The 21,117-nt window shown below is 42.5% G+C and overlaps 1 protein-coding gene across 1 annotated transcript in view; it reads left to right on the plus strand.

Moving 5' to 3' along the window:
• Window positions 1-20,916, plus strand: part of LOC139223213 (uncharacterized) — a 35,969-nt gene extending 15,053 nt beyond the window's left edge. The window contains exons 9-44 of the mRNA XM_070855187.1: window positions 807-1,173; window positions 1,334-1,567; window positions 1,670-1,704; window positions 1,852-2,001; window positions 2,352-2,480; window positions 3,062-3,100; window positions 3,256-3,381; window positions 3,470-3,593; window positions 3,711-3,881; window positions 4,193-4,227; window positions 4,600-4,761; window positions 5,357-5,497; window positions 5,596-5,690; window positions 6,678-6,889; window positions 6,979-7,010; window positions 7,335-7,487; window positions 7,606-7,737; window positions 8,129-8,167; window positions 8,536-8,661; window positions 9,014-9,140; window positions 9,663-9,833; window positions 9,936-9,970; window positions 10,430-10,594; window positions 10,696-10,830; window positions 11,046-11,084; window positions 11,911-12,051; window positions 12,384-12,478; window positions 12,666-12,689; window positions 13,038-13,611; window positions 14,345-17,776; window positions 17,894-18,005; window positions 18,486-18,608; window positions 18,764-19,078; window positions 19,392-19,508; window positions 19,604-19,725; window positions 19,814-20,916. Coding sequence (XP_070711288.1) covers window positions 807-1,173; window positions 1,334-1,567; window positions 1,670-1,704; window positions 1,852-2,001; window positions 2,352-2,480; window positions 3,062-3,100; window positions 3,256-3,381; window positions 3,470-3,593; window positions 3,711-3,881; window positions 4,193-4,227; window positions 4,600-4,761; window positions 5,357-5,497; window positions 5,596-5,690; window positions 6,678-6,889; window positions 6,979-7,010; window positions 7,335-7,487; window positions 7,606-7,737; window positions 8,129-8,167; window positions 8,536-8,661; window positions 9,014-9,140; window positions 9,663-9,833; window positions 9,936-9,970; window positions 10,430-10,594; window positions 10,696-10,830; window positions 11,046-11,084; window positions 11,911-12,051; window positions 12,384-12,478; window positions 12,666-12,689; window positions 13,038-13,611; window positions 14,345-17,776; window positions 17,894-18,005; window positions 18,486-18,608; window positions 18,764-19,078; window positions 19,392-19,508; window positions 19,604-19,725; window positions 19,814-19,879 — 8,295 coding nt within the window. The 3' untranslated portion in view covers window positions 19,880-20,916. The remainder of the gene's footprint in view (window positions 1-806; window positions 1,174-1,333; window positions 1,568-1,669; window positions 1,705-1,851; window positions 2,002-2,351; window positions 2,481-3,061; window positions 3,101-3,255; window positions 3,382-3,469; window positions 3,594-3,710; window positions 3,882-4,192; window positions 4,228-4,599; window positions 4,762-5,356; window positions 5,498-5,595; window positions 5,691-6,677; window positions 6,890-6,978; window positions 7,011-7,334; window positions 7,488-7,605; window positions 7,738-8,128; window positions 8,168-8,535; window positions 8,662-9,013; window positions 9,141-9,662; window positions 9,834-9,935; window positions 9,971-10,429; window positions 10,595-10,695; window positions 10,831-11,045; window positions 11,085-11,910; window positions 12,052-12,383; window positions 12,479-12,665; window positions 12,690-13,037; window positions 13,612-14,344; window positions 17,777-17,893; window positions 18,006-18,485; window positions 18,609-18,763; window positions 19,079-19,391; window positions 19,509-19,603; window positions 19,726-19,813) is intronic.
• The last annotated feature ends 201 nt before the right edge of the window (window positions 20,917-21,117 follow it).

Below are 21,117 nucleotides of genomic sequence, written 5' to 3' on the forward strand. Positions count from 1 at the left end.
TGGTGGTGCTGAAAGAGAGAGCTCAGGTTGATAAATCGACAAACATGGCCGTTACTGAACCAACAAAAGGCAAAGGGATCAAAACTGTAGCAAAGGCCTCAGCTTCTGAAGCAAAAATAGCCTCAACTAAAGAGAAACCCCAAACTCCAGCAGACAAGTCAGCTGCAACAAGAACTCTGACAAAAGAAAAGGTTGAAGAAACGGTTGCAAAAGCTGTGAGTGGAGAAGAAGAAACCAATGTTCAAGAAGCTGTGGTGGTGCTGAAAGAGACCGCTGAGGTTGATAAATCGACAAACTTGGCTGTTACTGAATCAACAAAAGGCAAAGGGATCAAAACTGAAGTGAAGGCCTCAGCTACAGCCACCAGAACACCCTCAGCTAAAGTGAAACCCCAAACTCCAGCGGACAAGTCAGCTGCAACAGGAACTCTGACAAAAGAAAAGGTTGAAGAAACAGCTTCAAAGGTTGCGAGTGGAGAAGAAGCAACCAGTGTTAAAGAAGCTGTGGTGGTGCTGAAAGAGAGAGCTCAGGTTGATAAATCGACAAACATGGCCGTTACTGAACCAACAAAAGGCAAAGGGATCAAAACTGTAGCAAAGGCCTCAGCTTCTGAAGCAAAAATAGCCTCAACTAAAGAGAAACCCCAAACTCCAGTGGACAAGTCAGCTGCAACAGGAACTCTTGCAGGAAAGGTTGTAGAAACGGCTACAAAAGCTGTGAGTGGAGAAGAAGAATCTGAAACCAGTGTTAAAGAAGCTGTGGTGGTGCTGAAAGACACAGCTGAGGCTGTTGAACATCGAGCAAAGCTTGACAAAGCCGATGTTGGTGAACCAATGGAGCTTGATGAAGCAGGAGTTCCAGTGACAGAGCCCATGGAAGTAGGAAGTTGTGCTGAGGGCAAAGGGGAGAAAACGCCAACTACTATAGAGGCTGCACCAGAAAATTCAGCTGACAAACCCAGTGAGAGTGAACCACCAACCAGTACAGTTGAGACCCGGCCAACAGAAACCTCTGAAACTGTCAAAGCTTTACCTCGTGTCCAGCAAAGCACCCTGTCAGAACCAGAGTCCACCGCACAAGGACCAGAGACTAAACCAGAAGCTTCTCAAACACAACAGCAGGCTGCAGGAAGCCCAGCTGAAGCTGCTGTGGAGGCGAAAACAAAGGGGAAAGGTATGTTGGAAACCTTTTCAATGGGTGGATGTATGTTACAATGTGGCACTTGGAGTTTCTTGATCATGTTCATCATATTTCGTGGCCCTCATCCTGTTTTTTAGTCAAGCTTTCAGGCGTTTTTCTGATATTCACCTTCACTGAATTTGATACTTTGAAGATCCTGTCCCTACAGTGAAGACACAAACGGGTGCAGCGTCATTCAAGGACGCCTCCAAAGCCGTCAGCAATGTCTCAGCTGTGTCGACTGTGGGAGCCCCGTCCGTCACAATTCCGCCAACAACTGCAGCAGTGAGCAAGCAGCGACCGGCAGCGCCCACGCCATCTTCCGCTGCAGCTCACCGCCCGACTTTGGGGGAGATGATAGAAAAGCCCTTGCAGCAAACTAAAATAAGTACGAAATACAGGAAACACACTGTTTGTCAATCACAAATGTCATGAGATCATCATTTTGCTATCTCTGGCTTCACATTTCCTTTTTCTTTCTCTGTCACAGTTTGCCTCAAGTTGGAAACCTGCCTTGCACCAAAAGTAGGTTTGCAAAAATCCCTTGAAGTGCTACAAGAAATACTCCCTCAAAATGCTAATCCCATCATGCTGCCCAATGTATTCATGTCTAAAAAACCCATTACTGGCCCTTATCGATATCCTTCTCTTTATTTCTTTATTTTCCTCCAGTTCCAGTTCTTTGGAAAGAAGGTGTTGTACATAACAAACCTGCCGAGGTACAACAATGGCTACTACACCGAGGATGACATCGCCAAACTGCTCAGGCCATTTGGGCTTCAGCCTAAAGATGGCATCTATATTATTCCTCAGGCTCACATGGTAGGCAGCAGGTTATAAATCTGCATCTGGTTAGTTTACTAATCCCCACGCTTCTGCTGTTGCTTTTCAGTCTTTGCTCAAAGGGACAAATTCTGAGATCTATACTATACTAGTGTTTTTTTTATACTTGTATTTGACTTATTATTTTAACCCAAATCATCTTTTCCTAAACCTAACCAAACTGTGACTGAAAGCTGACGATAATAAAGGAGAACTGGCATATCAACAACATAAGTTATATATAATAATAATAATAATAATATAATGTATATCTATATATATAAATGGTGACAGCTGTCTTGAAGTCCTGTACCTAAAATATTTCCACCACTTTCTGATTTTTCTCTCAGGCCTTCGTTGAGATGAAAACAGTGGAGAACGTGCAAAACATTTTAAGGAGAGCCGGAAGAAGCGGCCTTTTTTTCAAAGGGTCTCAACTCCAGTTCCGTGTAATACATGAAAATATCAGAATGGCGCCGGTGAGCATGTACACAAAACTGTTTTTACTGACGGATGTTTCGGATTATTCAGTATATTAAAGAACCCGTCAAAATAGAAAATGTTCTCTATGTATGTAAACATTGTATTATTATTTATTAGGCAAATAACCAACTGGAACAACTAAATAGTCCTTATTCACATATTTTAACCAGAAATCTTAATATCTAGTTTGACCTCCTTTGGCCCTGATTGTTTTCATGGACTTTTCGACCGTCTGTTTTGTTATTGAGCTCCAAATAGTTCCCAGCTGTTCCCACAGACTTGCTTTGGATTGAATGTGTGATTCCTTTTCCATCATTTCAAATACATCATTCTGATTAAAGAGCTGCACATACTGGAGGATTAACCATCACAGGAACTAAAAAAATATTTTGGTAATCAGCAATACTGTTAATTTAGGGCAGGGGAGGCAAACACCTTCCACTGGGTGGAGGTCTGATACATTTGTTAAGCACCGTATATTTATGTAATCAGATCTTGACATGACTATAATCAGATATTATAGATATTATTGTATGTGTGCAGTTTAACAATGCCGACTGTGATCTCTCCATTTTAGGTTGAGTTCTATAGATCATTCATGAAGCTGGTGAAGTTCGTAAGTAGTACACACACACACGCCTACACATAATTCGTAATTGTAATTGCAAAATTCTTTCATTGCAACAATGCAGTGCAGTTGTGTGTGTGTGTGTGTATCTGCCCTCTTGTTAACTTCGTGGGCTGGATGTTCACTCCCTGTTCTTGATGCAGGGTGTGTGTAAAGACGGAGCGAAAATAATCTTCATCAAGAACATTTCACCAAGTGAGAGCAGAGACCTCTGCGAAGCTTTGAGGAAAATCAGTACGGTCAAGAACTACCTGCCTCTCCTCAACAAGGTATAAACGTCTATTTAAGTGACTGTAAATAAGACTTGCTGTCTTAATGCCTGTAATGCATGTGTGTGTGTGTGTGTGTGTGTTCCAGGTATTTATAGAATTTGAATCCACTTGCGATGCCGAGCGCCTCGGAATTTGGTACAGTCTCCTGAAACAACCTCCTCGTTACGAAATCTACAGGATGCAAGTACCAGAAAACTGTAAATCACAGCGTAAGTTTGCTTAAAGATTTAACAATTTGGAAAGATGATATATCAATATTCAGTAATGGAAGTTACCGGATGCATCGAATGTATTTTCACTGAGCAGTTCGTTTCGTGTTTGTGCAGCACTGTTATTTGCTGAGAGGGCTCTGCCCGACATCAAGGATGCAGTTAACGAGCCAACCGTCCCGCAAATGCAATTTGGCATTCCATGGGGCAGCAACGCACCGTTTTGGGTCACGACGAGGACTAAGCCCTTCCTGTTCCCTATCACTTCTGTTTGGTTTATCATCCCAGGTATTAAGGCTGCCGCTTAATAGTCGACTTGACATCAGTTGATGAGGAGTCTTTCGTTGGTTGGCTCTTTGCGGGGAAAACTCAAATGTCTTTCGTCACAGTTACGTTAAAAACCAATGTGGCTGGAACGTAAATGAATCACAGCCCTGGAGCTCAAACTATCCCAAAAATACATTGCATTTACATTTTTAAATTAATGTGTGACAGCTGGTCGACTTGAACTAACGACTGTTAGATGACTGGGAACATTTATAATGTTCAATTATTCAGTAGGGTAATAATGTTTGTCCTTGTTCATTTTTAACTTTAAGAATACCTGACAGCCAGAGGAAGGAACATCATCCAGGTAAGCCTGCTTCTCTCCATAACTACACCCATTTTGCTTTTATTTTTCTTTTTTATATTCAATCGGAGTTCATTCAAGAATCATTACACCGTTTGGACTGAAACATGTCTGTTTATTGCTCCTAGTTCAGAGGATGTGACTGTTCTTCTTCATGCAGTTATAACTAGAGATGTCTCTGGCTGCTCCTAAGGAAACAGTATAGGCACTGACCAGTATCAGCTAAAATTAAAAAATCTAAATCCAAACCTTACAGAAACTCACAACTTACTTCATGCATCTGAGAGGCCGTTGTTCTCAGACAGCCTAACGCACCGTGAAGCTGAATCAGCGTCTACGCGTGAATTAAACTTTTAACGTTGTGTTTTCGAGAAGGGTGCTTATCGTCATCTCCGGACGCACACAGTCATGTTGACCAATTTGCCGCCGGAAAACTACCAGCATGAGGACGTTGCCCAGCTGGTGTGGCCGTATTTCCCCAAACAGAACCTTCACTCCCTGTACTACAACGTGACGGTGTTACCGCTGCAGAGGAGGGTAAGGAGCAGGAACTGTTATGGGCATTTTATTAGTTAGAAAGATCTCTGCTGCTTAGAATAACGGCTTAATAATGATAATAATTCCTTCTCCATCTTTCCTCTCTTCACCTCCAGGCCTTTGTGTTTTTCACCGATTGGACTTCGTGCAGCAATTTTGTCCTAAATTACATCACACGTCCGGTTCCTGTTGCAGGTCGCAAACTCAGTGTTCATTTTGTTTTGCAACCCATGAATCCTGAATCCAGTGAGGTACGGACACTAAAACACTAAAGGGAGCTTTAACACTTTTTATTTAACACGTGTTGTTATACTGCAAATAATTCCTGTGTTCTTTAGACATTTTAGAAAGAAATAATAACAGATGTACAAGTATTTTTGGAGGACAAGCACAGAAGATGTACATGCAATTCAGGCCATATTACAAACACCAGCATCTATTAAGATGACTTTCTGATCTTTTTGCAGGAAATGATGTACAGAAGTCTGATGCAGTTGAGCAACGCTGTAAGTCATCAGTCACTAATGTAAATCTTTAGTAAAAGCTTCATCTGTGAATCTCTGGTCCTTACCAACAACTCTGTCCTGCTCTTCAGGGAGATCCAGACTCGGAGTCTCTGGAGGAGCGTTTGCTCTGCGTGGAGATTTCTGAGACGTCTCTGGAAGTCATCAGGACGGTGATGAAAGTGGTGGCGTCCATCGCCAACTTTGTCAACTTCCTCCCGCTCGCCAACCGGGTACAGGAAAACAAATGTGTATTTTATAAAAGATTTAATTCTATATTTTTCTTAATGGCTTAATGTTGTCTGCGTGTGTTGCTCTCGCTCTTCCTCAGATATGCATTGAGATGGCTGACTGCAGAGGTGCAACACAAGTGGTGGAGAAATACCACACGTTCTCACCAGACTCTTTTAATGAGTCGGCGGCTTGGTATGCATGTGTCCCTTTAAACGTTTGGGGTATGAAATGGGGATTAAATCTTTTTTTTTTTTTACTACTTTAATCTCCATCCTCACATCTAAACCGACCAACTCATTTTTCTCTTCCTCCAGGAGCAAAGTTCGACGTTTTGAGACGTGAGTATCACTTTGTAATTGATTCTTGTCTGATTAAGAGGCAGATAAAACATGTTTTAGGTGCCAAAGCACAACAATAATCACATTTAATTGAATATGTGTGTTTAGGTAAAGATCTAAATATTCTAAGGTCGTTAAAACATTTGACAACATCAATAAGCACTAATCTGATGATGATTAAAGTCATCGTTAGCCTTAAAGGTTCTACAGGATGAGCAAAGAGGGATTTAGACATAAAAACACTCAATCCAGTGACCTGTATTTGGTATAAACCAAGAAATAACTGAACAACTAACTCAGCGAGAACAACCCTGCTTTCATTTGCAAATGACGATCCTTTTATATTTTAGTGTGACGAGCCTAAAACAGCGTCTGCAGGAATCCAGTGAGGTCACAATAAGATTTGAAGTGAACACCATCACCGAGCCCCAAACTGTGGGATATCTGGCGCAGCCTCCTCCTCCCGGACCTTCAAGTGAGTTTGGATCTCCCTGTCTCTACAGTTATGATCTCACTCCTTCATCGGCTATCTGACAAAAAAGATCTATGTTATAGTATAACATAGATAACAAATGAATATAATTTCGTTTGAATTGGTATTTCTAATTTGTCTAATATTAACTGTGCACATCGGGCTGTTTTTTAGCTCGTCCATCTAACCTGGAGGGCCTATTGTTACATGTTTAGTGCCACAGAACTTTATTTTCAAGTAAACATACTTCTATTAATCCTAAACCTTACTTGACACTCTGATTCACCTCACTAATTGATTTTAGCTAAGAATTGTGTTTCAAAATCAATTTGAAATAGGTGTAACATTTGGCTGTGGGTCAGTCTTTAGTGTTGATCTGGAGGAAGTGGAGATGATGATGATGATGATGATGATGATGATGATGATCTTTAAAAATACCTTTGAAGATCCTGCGACTGCAGCGAAGACACAAACGAGCACGGCGTCGACCAAAGACACCTCCAGAGCTGCAGCAGTGAGCGAAATCACCAGGCTGACTGTTGGGGAGACGATCGAGAAGCACCTGGATCCAGATTCAATAAGTAAATGATCTAAAACATGACAGTGATCAGAATTCTACTGCCTCTCTTTTGTTCCTATTTTTAACCTTTTCTTTATCTCTGTTTCACAGCGTGCTCCCACGAGGTAGACGACTGTTTGCGAGTACGTAAAATCACCTGTATGAAGTACTTAAACATGCCATTTCACACATGTAGCTTTCCTGAAGACGTGAATTAAACTAGGAGGTAAAAGGGTTCTCTAAAAGAGAATAAGGCGTACCCCCATGTTTGCCTCCATTTACATGATTCACATAAAAGCAGTTCTGGCTCCTTGAGTATTTTTTAAATTTGTTTTTATTTCCCACAAAAACTTTTAGTGAAAGAGTTCATCTGCTTTATGTTGTGGACTAAACGCTGATGTGTGCACTTAACTTAAGATCACTGCCCCTTATTATCATCCTCTCTCTCTTTTCCCTGATTTTTCCAGATTTGTAGACATGTCAAGACGCTGCTGCTAGTAACCAGACTGCCGGTGTATTCCAAGTGCTGCTACACAGAGGAGGACGTCGCCAATCTGCTCAAGCCATTTGGGTTTCAGTGCAAAGAGAACGACCTCTATGTTGTTCCCCAGATGTGCATGGTAGGCACAAGGTCGTAAAGCTCTACTTATTGTTTTAGATACATGATGGTGGCGCCTATATGAGGCTGAGAAAGTAAATCAAAGAAGGAATACATTTATATTTCTGGTTTTCCTTCAGGCCTTCGTCAGGATACCAAATATAGAGGCTATGAAGCACTTAATGAAGGTCTCTGATGAAAGGAATGGCATCGTTCTCAAAGGGTCTAAACTCCGTGTCCAAGTAGTGTGCAGCGACATTGAAATGGAACCGGTAAGCACCGCACGACGCTGTTTTTATAGATGTACAGATGTTTTTACACATGTTCAGTGTATTCAAGCCCCGCAGAAAAAAAGGACCTTACACAGAAAAACAGACATCTTCATTAAAAGTTTCCGTTGCAAGAGGACGCTATAGTTTAAAGTTTGGGAATGAGGGCATGCTGGGAAAACTGGAACGATTTGTGTTTGTTCTGCTTTTAATCTAATCTTAACTGGACTCTTTCAAATTGAATTTTCATTAGATTAATTAATATTATTCTTATTGAAATATCAATACTGTATTAATATTAAGAATAAATATTACAGACATTAGGTAATGTGTTGTGGAAAAGTGTCATTAACTGTATATTAACAATGTCTGCTGTAATGTTTCTGTTTTTTAGTTTGAGTTTTACAAATCACTGATGAAGCTGGTTTTGCATGTAAGTGACACACACACACACACACACACACACTTAATTCCTCCTCATTTGTAAACTGCTTTAAAATTTAGTTGGTAAAAGTAATCATCTCCAAACGCTCCTTCTTGTCTCAGTTCAGAAATTTGAGGGCGTTTCTTAATTCCTGCATTCGTCTCACCCAAATATATATTTAACTTGATTAAAAAAAATACAGGAAAAATATCAACAATGATGTTAAATATTGTAGAAATACAGAAAAGTGCAATACAGATGTTGTCTTTTACTTTGAAAAACTGATTTATTGCAGCTATGCAGTGCGACTGCGTTATCGATCTGTCGCCCTGCTAACTTTTTGGTTTGTACCTTCGCTTCCTGTTGTTGTTTTGCAGCCTGTGCTTGATGATGGAATGAGATCAGTCTTCATCAGGAACATTTCACCGAGTCAGATCAGCGACCTGAGAGAAACGTTGAAGAGGATCAGCTGTGCCATGAACTACCTGCCTCTGCTCAACAAGGTAGAAACACACACACACTGGGATGGATTAAAGATTAAAGGGATTATCTTTAACTGTCTCTGTCTTATATGAAGACGTTAAAACTTGTTTTAAAAAAGTCTTGATTCTTATATACTGATTGTTTCATCCAGAGCTACGGCTATGGTCTTTAATTATCACTTAGATGTAGAGCTGCTCTGTTATGAACTGGCGCTATACTAATAAAGATTAATTGATTGATAGATCCCAAACAATGTCAGCTTTGCATTAAAAGTGTCGGATACAGGCAGAGTCTTGTGCACACCCCTTCAAATAAAGTGTGACCATCTTACCGTGTTGTGTGTGTGTGTGTGTGTGTGTTAATGTGTTCCAGGTATTTATAGAGTTTCAGTCGAGTCACGACGTTGATCGGCTCGGGGTTTGGTACAGTCTCCTGAGAGAAGCCCCTGCATACAACATCCACAGGCTGAAAACACCACACAGGAGCTGTAAAGCACCACGTAAGTAGATTAAAGTAAAAATATAAAGAATGGTCGCATACGATGTAGAACATTTTGTTTCTTTAGGGTTTGGAGAAACCTGTTTTTTCCCAGGTAGATGCACAAGAATGCAAGGGCATGACAAGCAAGCAAAGTAAAGCGAGCAATGCAGAATTATTTATTTTAATTTAGAATTATTTCACTAAAAGTTGAAATTGAAACTAAGAAAGTATCCTGTTGAAGGCTGAATAAGTCAACCTGGATTGGGAATAGCGAAAATGCATCATAGACGAACGTCTCATCTTATTGCAAATTAGAAAAGGTGCAAGATAATGTTTATAGGAAATCTCTTTGATTAGTTTTTACCGAAACAGGAAACATCAGAGATTATCAAAACTACGGTCACAACAATCACAAACAGCCGGGGCAGCTAGTTATCACGTTTGATTAAAGTTTAGATTAGTACAGAATAAAATTACAAAATGCTCCACTGTTCTATCTCATATTCAAAATGAGCCTTTGCTTGTTTCCGTGTCCGTGCAGCACCCAGACTTCCTGAAAAAGCTCTGCCAGACAGCAAAGACGCAGTTGCGGGGGCAGCTGTCGTGCCCGTGGAATATGACATCCCAAAAGGCACTTCTTCACCGTTTTGGATCACGATGAGAACTAGTCCCTTCCTGTTCGATACCAGTTCTCCTTGGTTCATCATCCCAGGTAAGAGAGACAGTTTTTTTCTAACATTATGAACTCAACTAGTTTTATCCTGCTAAATTTACCATGTTGAATTATTTGTTTATGTTTATTTTTCCCTCCAAGAGTACCTGACAGTCAAAGGAAAGAACGACATCAAGGTAAGCCTGTTTGCATTAGGGTTACCCACAACAACACACCTTTTTATAGACATTGCAACTGGTTTAAATGATTTTTTTATTGACTTTGTAGATTAACTAGCTAGAAATGTTTAGCCAGTTCAAATAGAAAATATTACAACAAACACAAAACAAGTCTTTCAGTATCAAAATGATCAGCATACAGTACACAACACCCACCTACTTTTGCAGAACCGTTAGGTCAACCATAAACTTACCTATAGCTGCAGAAAGACTGTAACAGAAATTATTATTTTTACATACATGTTCAGCCATACATCTGCCTGAACACCACCCACTTCTTCACATTTAGTCTTACAAAACATTCTGGTGTGCGATCGTCTGTGTTTTTGGTCATTTGAAATAGTCTGACGTCAAAATACGTTGAAGCCGCGTCGACACGTGAATTAAACTTTGTGCTTCGAACGTCGTGTTTTCTAGAGGGCCGGTTATCATCGTCCCAGGATCACCACGATCATGTTGACCGGGCTGCCATGGCAGAGCTATAAGCACGAGGACGTGGCCAAGCTGGTGTCGCCGTATTTCCCCAAACAGGACCTTCAGTCTCTGTACTACAACGTGATCGTCTTACCGCTGCAGAGGAGGGTAAGGAGCAGAAACTAATGTTATGAGTACAAACATTATTGTAGTTACAGTTGTATTAGGTAAATGAAACTGATTTCAATCCTTCCTCTCTTTGCCTCCAGGCCTTTGTGTTTTTCGCTGATTGGACATCGTGCTGCAATTTTCTCAACGATCACATCGCATGTCCGGTTTCTGTGGCGGACCACACGCTCAGTGCTCACTTTGTTGTGCAACACATGAATCCTGGATCCAGTGAGGTATGGACACTAAAACACTGAAGTAATCAATGTGAGCTGTAATTCTGTGTCAGGACAAAAAAAACACTTTCAGAAGTCAACAGAAATCAAGAGGAATTTCTATCTGCTAGAAAAATACGTTTGAATACAAAATGTTATGTTATGTTATGCAGATATGATTTAAACTTTGTTTTGACAGCAGCTGTTACAACCTGTGACTTGTCGTCTTTTTGCAGGAGATGATGTACAAAACTCTGATGAAGTTGAGCAACACTGTAAGTCATTAGTCACTCATGTAAATCTTTTGTCAAGTGAAAGCAGCTGTTCATCTTTGGATCTCTGGTTCTCTGGGATATATAATCCCTCCAGTTGGTTTTGGGTTTGCCCTGGAGCCTCCTCCAAGTTGAACGTGCCTGGAAGATCTCCAAGAGGAGGAGTCCTGGCTAGATGCCCAGACTACCTCAACTGGCAGCTCCTTCCGGATGTCTGAGCTCCTCACCCTTTCTCTAAGACTGAGCCCAGAAACCGTGTGGATGAAACTCATTTCAGCCACACATTTGTTTCTGCAATCTTGTTTTTTCAGCCATTACCCAAAGGTCATGACCATAGGTGAGGGCTTCGCCTTCCAGCTCAGCTCCCTCTTCACCACAACGGTCTGGTACAGACCAATCTGTCTGTGCATCTCATGGTCCACTTCACCCCTAGTAGTGATCAAGACCTCGAGATCCTTGAGCTCCCTCCCAACCCCAAGGGAGCAATCCACCACGGCCTCAGACTTCAGACGCTTCACAGTAGACTACAAACCGCCCCAGTGCATGCTGGAGGTCAGTGTTGTGGAAACCAACAGGACCACATCATCTGCAAAAAGTAGAGATGCAATTCTCAGACACTCTCCTCAGCTCGGCTGCGCCTCGAGTTCCTGTCCATGAATATCACAAACAGAATTGGTGACAAGGGGCAGGTTTGGTGGAGTCCAGCACCCACTGAGAACGTGCTTGACTCCCGCAGTACCCCCCCCACAGGATTGTATGTAAAAAAAATGATGTGTTGTATTATTTATGATCTATATGCTAAAATAATGAATGTGTAATCTGTGATCAGGGAGTTGCAGACCCAGACTCTCTGGAGGAGCGTTTGCTCTGTGTGGAGATTTCTGAGGCATGTCTGGATGTCGTCAGGACGGTCATGAAAGTGGTGACGTCCATCGCGAACTTTGTCAACTTCCTCCCGCTCGCCAACAGGGTACAAGAACTCAAACATCTGCACTTTTTACATTTAAATGTCGAGAGAAGCAGGTTTACTGCCATTTCCATACGAAGACAGACCTGGGAAAGTGTTCAGATGTCCTAACTTTCATTTATTGAACCTAAAATATGTTTCCTTCTGTAGACAGTAACATTAGCTATAAGGTTTTATGTATGTGGCTGTCAGGAGACGTTACATACCCATTAAAAGCATTATAGTGATTTCACATGTAGTAGGACAAACCAGCCATTCAAAAAAATGTACAAATCTATTTTGTAATTTGTAATGTAACTCAGTTTTCTCTTTTATTGGCTGTCTTTCTACCTCAGATATGCATTGAGATGGCTGATGCCAGCGGTGTAACGCAGGTGGTGGAGAAGTACAATACTCTCTCACCGGACTCTTTTAATGAGGACGCTGCTTGGTACGTCCTTTTTGAAAGTCTGGGTTATGAAATGGGGTTGAATTACTTATATAATAACTCAAACCTGCGTTTCAGCACAGTTTTATGAAAGCAGGTTTACCTTTCTGTGTGTGTTCATGTAGTTTTTATTTCTGAATCCCCATCCTCACACCTAAACTGACTGAGTGCCTTGTTTTTCTCTGTCCAGGAGTAAAGTTCAACGTATTGAGACGTGAGTATATCACTTTGTAATTGATTCTGTTTCTATTTACTACTATTACATTTTGGGATTTCACCATCTACAATTCATAATATCTTCAGATTCGACAACAAAGACTGATTAATCAGTCATCACAGCATTGAAGGTTCTGCAGGACAAGGAAAAACAGGGATTTTGATATAAAAACACTGAAGTCACTGACATAAATCATGAGATAACTGAATAATTAAGTCAGGGACACTGGAAGAAATCTTGGAACTATTTCTTACTTGTTAAACAAAGACATGCACTCAACCATTTTATAAAAACAACACTGCTTTCAATTTGCAACTGACAATCCTTTTCTATTTTCAATTTTAGTTTGAAGAGCCTAAAACAGCGTCTGCAGGAGCCTAATGAGATCACAATAGGCCCTAAACAGGAGAACACCAGTGTCAGTACTGAGCCCCCAACTGTAGATTGTCAATCACAACCACCTCCTCCTGAACTTTCGGATAATCAATCACAACCTGCAGTGATAACCAGTGGCCTTGGTGGAGCCACCATTTCCGAACCCATCGTAGAAGCGGCGAATGCCACTGCAGCAAGTGACATAGCAATGAAGGAAGACGGTGAGAAGCCAGGATCTGATCAGATCACCGTGGACTCCACTGTCGGTGCAGAGGAACATGAAGATAAAGAGAAAGGAAAGGGGGAAGAGGGGTCACTGCCAACTCTGGTCTCTACTGCTGATGTGGCCTCTGTTTCTGCAGTCAGCAGTGGAAACACAGTCCCAGCTGCCTCCACCCCTGCCACCTCAGCCACAGCGCCTACACCTGAAGGAAACGTGGCAGAACTTCCTCAGATTAATGACAACATTTTCAAGGTCCTCACAGCGGCAGTTCACCAGCACAGACTCACCCGAGGGAACAGTTCACAGCACGGGGAGAAAGAAGTAAGGCCTGGCTTTAAATCTCACTTCAGCATTTTGGCATTTAGCGTATTTTAAGTAAAACTTTCAATGGCCCATGCTACAAAATAACTTCAGTGGAAAGCGCTCGTCAAACGCGCAATGCACAGTACAGCTACATATAAATTAGTGATACTGATGTCTCAGATAACGACATGCACTGCCTCATAGGTGGAATGAGTTACAGTCACTGCAGGCCACTAACATGCTTTCATTGTACAACACTATTACATGATCTTTGAAAACCGAGGAAGGTAGGTTCAAAGAATGAGGCTGTAATGGACTGCAGTCGTTCCAGTGTCAGAACATTTCTCTTCACACCTGCTCCACTCTTGTTTCCCATGTAAAAGTTAGAGAAAGTTTGTTTGGGCAAATGTAAGATTATTTGTAAAACTAGTCTTAACAGAATTAGTTTGGGAAAATGTGACCAAAAAGGTGCATCGTGCAGAAATTGGCCACATGCAGGATAGTGATGATTATGATGATATATGGTCTTCATCTTCACATTGGGAGTTGGACATGTAGGAGACATTGTCCATCAACATTGACTGCGTTTGAACAACAAGCATTATTGATGTAAACTCAGTCCACAGTCCTTATCAGAGTCTTGACTTGTATGCAACAAATGAATTGACCAGCAATTTATCAAATTGCCTGTTTTATACTGATTGATGATTTATTGTTTCAGTGATTGATTCTGTCTTTGTTCTCCATCCAGGGTCAGGAGGATTTCACCCCTGACACTCTTTCTTCGGATGCCTGCCGTTTTCATGATCAAAATTTCAACATGGATGATTTTATTACTGTTGATGAAGTTGGTGAGGAAGAGAGAGAAACAAACCCTAGGTCTCATCGCTCCTCGTCATCCAAGCTGTCGTCCAGGGCGACAAGAGAGAGGCAGGGCTCAGCGGTATCATCCGCTAGCAAACAGACCTCAACGAGGACTTCGAAGGACTCTAAGGGCTCAGCCTCTTCATCACTCTCGTCCAAGTCAACCAAAGGTTCAAGCTCTTTGCCATCAAAAAAGTCCAAGGAGTCATCTGAGACCACCAGATCCCCCACCAAACCCTCGTCCTCTGCCAGTGTCAGTAAGGCCTGCTCCCCTTCTTCTCGACTGCCAAGTGAAACCCACTCCTCCTTTGGTCACAAAACACAACAGAACAGGATGAAATCTCCATCCAGACCATCAAATACGACCTCGTCTAGTTGTCGTTCCCGCTCATCCTCCACTGCACATGAAAGGACAAAGATAACATCAGCAGCAACGGCTGAGGCATCAAAAGAGACTCATCCAGAGCAGCTCAGAGGAAAAGCAAAAGACACAGAGAGCGTAGTGGCAAAGTCTGACCACAAAGTGTCAGCAGAGGGCATTGCTGCAAAAACTGTTGAGTCAGAGACAAAAATAGACACATCATCAGAGATGCATCCTCCTTCACAGGGACATGGTTTAGATTTGAGCCAAGCCCAAAGTGTGGAGATTGATTCAAATGTCCACACACTACAAGACCAGAGGAAAAGCAAAGAGGAGGGGACAGAGGATGATGACTGCACTGAGGTGGAAAAGGCAGATGGTGAGAATTACCAAATCCTCGATTCACTCGATGATCAAACAGATGAACAGATGGATGTTGGAGGTCAAGTCAGCAGCTCTGAAACCCAGCTAACTGGACCTGAGAAAGGCCGGACATTACATGAGCAAAGCAGTCAGGTCTTGGACGGTGTGGACGATGAAGACAAAGCCCGCCCAGTGGGGTACAGTGAAATGGAAATGGGTGATTCTTTCCGAGTGTTGGACAGTATTACCGAAGACCAAGCAGCAACGGGTCAAGTTGATGGTTCTACAGTGAAACAACCGTCTGAGGAAAACAATCAAGTCGTGGACAAATGTGAAACTACAGTTAAAGATGTGCTGGATAAAAGTCAAGAGACAAATCAAGATAATCTCCAAGCTCCAGTGGGCAATGGGGATGAGGAGAAGAAGCTACAAAAAGAGGAAGAGGTTAAAGACAAAACGCCTTCAGCCGAATCCTGCAAAGCCTCCAGAGATGTGGAAAATCCTGATGGCCAAATCCAAAATGAAGACCAGCCTCTTCAAGACCCTGACAGTGATGTTACTGAACAAGAAACCTTTGAGATACTGGATTCAATTGATGATCAGACTGCAACAGAAGATGGCAACCAAAACCCTGAAACTCCCAGTGAGCAGATATCTAAAGAAGACATTGGGCCCGTAGAGGAAGAGGACACAGTGGAGGATCAGCCAACAACTACAAATATAAAGTCAGAGTCTGACAACACAGAAAAAAGAACGAAGAAAGAGGAGATGACTGCCAGAAAAGATGGTAGACCATCAAAGAGGAGTGGCCCCACAACCACTTCATCTGAAAGTGAAGAGAAATCACCAAAGAAACAAGACAAGACGGTTAAAAGATATGAGACACGGACGAAGAAGGACACGACTGTTGGAGCTTGTAAAGAAGACAAACAGGTCTCTGAAGAAATGGAATTTAAAATAGTAGATTCTGTAGAAGACACACCAATTCAAGATGTCGGCACCACAGAAAGGTCTGGTCGAAGAAGGAGCACAAGAGGACGGAAAGAGGATAAAATTACATCGAATCCCACAGAAACATCTGAAAAACCAGAGGAGGCGACTTTAGGCTCTGTGGAGGAGGAGACTGCTGATAATGAACCGACCATTATGACCAGATCTACCAGAGGAAAAAGGGAAAGAACAACGAAGAAAGATGCTACGACTGAGGCAACAAAAAAAGAGGACACACCAATGAGAAGGAGGCCCACTCCTGCCAGAGAGTCACAGGAACGAAACAGGGACAAAACACCACAGAAAGAAGAGAAAGTCCCTCCAAAAGACAGCACACCAACAAAGAAGAGTGATGTTGTTGTAAAAGAGGTAACCAAGGAAGATGCTGCCTGTCCAATGACTGATTCTGTGGTGGACAAAGTTGTTGATCGACCCGCTACAGGAGGAAAAAGAAAGCGGGGAAGACCAAAGAAAGCAGTTAAAACAGTAAAGAAGGGTGAAAAAGTGGCTGAAGAAGAAGAGGTGACGTATCAGATTCTTGATTCTGTGGAGGATGAAACAGTTGATGATCTTCCCCCCACAGGCCAGTCTGAGAGTGAGAGAAAAGAGAACCTGTCTAAAAACAATGACGAGCCCAAACATGAGGACGAGGAGGACGAGCCTATGTATCAGATCGTAGATTCTCTGGAAGAGGATGAAGTTCAAGAGGAGCAAAAGGCAGCGGCTGAAAAAGAAGACACACCAACATGTGGTACCGCAGTTATGGAAGTGTCTGACAAAGTGGTGGTCAAAGAGGAAACTCTTTATAAGGTAGTTGATGATTTAGAGGAGGTGAATGAAGGTCCATCTGCTGCAGAAGGTTCTGGTACAGCAAACAATGATGGTAAATCCAAAACAGGTAATAAAGACGACAAATCGACCCCTAAACTGCACAGTGATGCTGCCAAACTCGAAAAGGAGATCAAACAAACGTGCACTATGGTCAACCTGGATGAAGTGAGCGAGGAGGAGGAGGATTACCCTGACGACACGGCAGAGGAGGAAGAACTGAAGATGCTAACTGCTGCAAAGGAGAAGCAGGTTACCAGGGTGCAGGAGGAAAGTAGGACCAGGGAGAGGGAGGAGAGGAGGACCAGGGAGAGGGAAGAAAGGAGGACCAGGGAGAGGGAGGAGAGGAGGACCAGGGAGAGGGAGGAGCGGAGGACCAAGGAGAGGGATGAGAGGAGGACCAGGGAGAGGGAGGAGAGGAGGACCAGGGAGAGGGAGCGAAGTAGCCGGAGCAGCAGCAGCAGCAGCAGCAGCAGAGGAGGAGGCGACGGGGGAGGGACGAGGAGGAATCAGGAGAGGGGGAGTAAAAATGAGGAACGGGTTGAGGTTGATGCCAATGAGCTGGTGACTCTGGATGAGGTGGGAGCAGATGAGAGCGGAGAGGACAGAGTGCCGGAGAGCAGAGAGTTGGACAGGGAGATCTCGGAGGGAGAGCTGCAAGCACTCGTCACTTTGGACGAGTTCGTGGAAGAAGAGGATGGAAAGGCGGAGCAGAGCACGCTGGAGACCCGCCCACTCAGCCAGGAGGACGAATCAGTGGACTCCCTAAACCCAGAGGTAAAAGTCAAGATTCACATCCATGTCTTGTTTTCTTCCTTTGGGGGAATTATGGTGAAGTCAATACGCTCTACAAGTACAGAAACACTGATGAAGGTCTCTTGTGTCTGTTTTTAGACTTTGGTGACTTTAGATGAAGCTGGAGATGATGATGAGGAGGAGAAACCAGATGAAGATCAAGCTGAGAAAGCATCAAGATCTGCCAAACGCAAACACGATGATGACACAGGTGTGTGTTACTCTGACAATATACTGCACTGCATCCTAACAAAGTTTCATAACAGTATTTTCACACCTGTGAGATTGGCAGCTGAATCATTGATTGATCATCACCCCTAGTACTCGTCTGGGTAAATCTGCATTATACCGACAAGAAAACTGTTATTTCTCCATTTAGCTGTATGATTACAAACTCATTTTGCACAGCAGACATTGGCAGCAGCTCCATTCTAGTAAGTGTCCCAGTAAGTCCTGTCAATTAGTGGTATCAGAGCTCTTTGATCTAAATGGAATGCAGCCCTTATTGTTGTTATTATTGGCTCCACCTGAGCTTTTCCTGCTTTTTCTGTAAAAAAAAAAAAGAAATTGGCCGCACCGGAGATGGAAGGAAGTTAGGGTAAAATATGCTGTCCACTTTATACCCTCCAAAATAAGAGCCTCTCCTCCAGTTTCTTTTGTGTTGATGTTCTTTAAACTTATTTTGTTTTAGAGGAGAGTGTGAACTTTGTGACAGTGGATGAGGTGGGAGAAGTGGAGGAGGAGGAGAAGAAAAAGGAAGTGGTAACACCCAGGACGAGAGGAAGACCCAGGAAGAGAACCAGACAGACCCCAGGTAACACACACACACACACACACACACACACACCTGCAACCTTTGGCTTCAGTGTTTTCTAATGATTGAGCTCTAAAACAGGACACTTTGTAATTCAAAGTTATCATTCAGCAGTTTTCATTTGGTCTCTCAACCAAACTTTTCTTTGACCACAGTGAGAAAATCTACCAGAGGGACAAAAGTGAGCACCAAAGAAGAACGAGGGGAAAAGGAACCAGGTGGTGTTGATGCACTGCCTCCCTCTTCCCTCAACGCCTCCTCGTCATTGGACAAAGATCCAACCACGCTGCCAAGTGACGGCCGGCAGGAGATCCAGAAGACAGAGGAGGAAACGGTGAACCGAGCTGACGTCAGTGCTGCCTCTGCTGGGCAGGAGCCTCCGTCAGGGAGCCCTGAAGACCAGACAGAGGAGGGATGTGTGGAGGAAGGAGAGGAGGAGAAGGAGCGATGGAGCAGGGCGGACATCAGAGGTACAGAGAGCTGAGAGATGGATGGACGGAGGCCATTTCTGCTCCAACAAGAGACATTTTATTCCTCATTTTTAGCCCATAAAATGTCAGTTATTTATTTATTTATTACATTTGAGAAGCAGGAAGTTTTGGCATTTTTGTCTTAAATGACTTGAAACGACTTGAAACATTGAATTAATTATCAAAACTGTTGCAAATTAATCAATTAAATCATTTCGGCTTTACTTAAATTGTAGCGCGGATAGAAAAAACTTAATGTGTTTATTCTAGAGGATTTAAATGACACTGACTGTTTTGTCCTTGTGCTCTGTAGCTGTGAGTAAACTGAGGAGGGAGCCTGTCGGACCTGAGGCAAAGCGATCTCGTTCTCAGTCTCCTTGTGTCGCTGCTGACTTCAAACTGCCGCCGTTCAAACCCAACAACCCCCTCGGTGGGTCACACACACACTAACACGCTCCCATTTTATTTGAAAAGGACAAGGACACTTTTCTTCTTCTGTCTGACTTTCATCGTCTCCCCTCTCAGGTCAGGAGTTCGTGGTCCCTAAACCAGGGTATTTCTGTAACCTCTGCTCTGTTTTCTACATCAACGAGGGCACCGCCAAGGAGCTGCACTGCAGCAGCAGGACACACTACGACAACCTGCAGGTACACACACACACACACACACACACACACACACACACACAGTGAAACACACACTTGGCCTCACATTGTTTGTGTTCTCTTTTCTCAGAAACATCAGCAGAAGCTTCAACAGAAACTGTCCAGACAAACTTCTCAAGGCTCCGTTTCCGATTGATCCCGACTTCCTGATTTTTATTTTTCTATTTGTTTTTGTCTCTTTTGTTAAAAACAAGCTGGACAGGTGAAACGTCTGCAGCTGCATAAACCACTGCAGGAGTTCATTCGACAAGTCAGTGTGTATAAATGTCTTAGAGAATTAACTCCTTGTTGTCTCGACATGATAACAATATAACAAGTTGAAATGAAATAAATTATACGTCTCCCACAATGTTTGATGAATATTTAGCATGAATTGCTCCTCTGGGATTCAAACTCCCTCCCTCGCTACAGTTTCAGTGCCTTGCTCTGCCCCAGGAGCACAGTTACGTTGCATCAGACCAGAAACATGAAGCAGTGACGTGTCACATTTTAGTTTAAAGCTTTTTTTGAGCTATTTGGTTTAGTCGCCCCAAACAAAGAGTAGATTGTGACCAGTGAGCACATTTCCTGTTTTCATTTTCAGTTTTTACTAAGAAAATATCCCGAAAAAACTGTTTCAACTTTACTGAAAAGCTGAAAACATCAGATCCGTATGGAGCGATGAGGAGGCTGTGACCTTCCTCACTTTTCCATCACGTACCCGTTGTGTCCTCTTCTTCTGCGATGATTTACCGGCACATGACTTGATAATTGCTGCCACCAGCTGTTAATCTGCAGCGTTCAGCTCTTAACTCTGATGGATGGAAATACGCTTAAATTTACAAGAAAAAATGCTGATTTTTGTGGAAATTTGTGCTGAATTTGGATGCAAGTTTTAGTTTTTAAAACTTTATAAATAAGTTAATACAGTGCAGTCACTCCGACGTCTCTGCTTCAGTGAATGAAGAACCAAAGCAACAAACATTTTGTCTGTCGAGAATCTATTATGATAATTATATCTGTCAAGATCAATATGAATTCTTTCCTTTCCTTTTTAGAATGTACCTGAATCTGCACCTGCTTCCAGTTTGTGCACAGGACACACTGATGATTTATCTCAAATCACATCATTTTTACATGTAGTTGCACATGAAGTCACATATTTCAACATGTAGTTAAAGTTTCTTTTTAAAAAAAAAAAGGACCAATATGTTATTTCTGTTGTACAATTTGTTCCATTTTGATTAATCATGAATAAAAATCTGAGTGTGTCTCATGTTTTCTGATCGCGGTGAATGAATTCTAATTATTTTTTAAAGTTTTCCTCGGTGTGTGGAGCTTAATGTCGAGTACTTAAGGTGGAATTACCTCCAAGGACTATGAAAAGTTTATAAA

Source organism: Pempheris klunzingeri, chromosome 23 (genome assembly GCF_042242105.1).
Source record: "Pempheris klunzingeri isolate RE-2024b chromosome 23, fPemKlu1.hap1, whole genome shotgun sequence".
NCBI classification, from domain to species: domain Eukaryota; kingdom Metazoa; phylum Chordata; class Actinopteri; order Acropomatiformes; family Pempheridae; genus Pempheris; species Pempheris klunzingeri.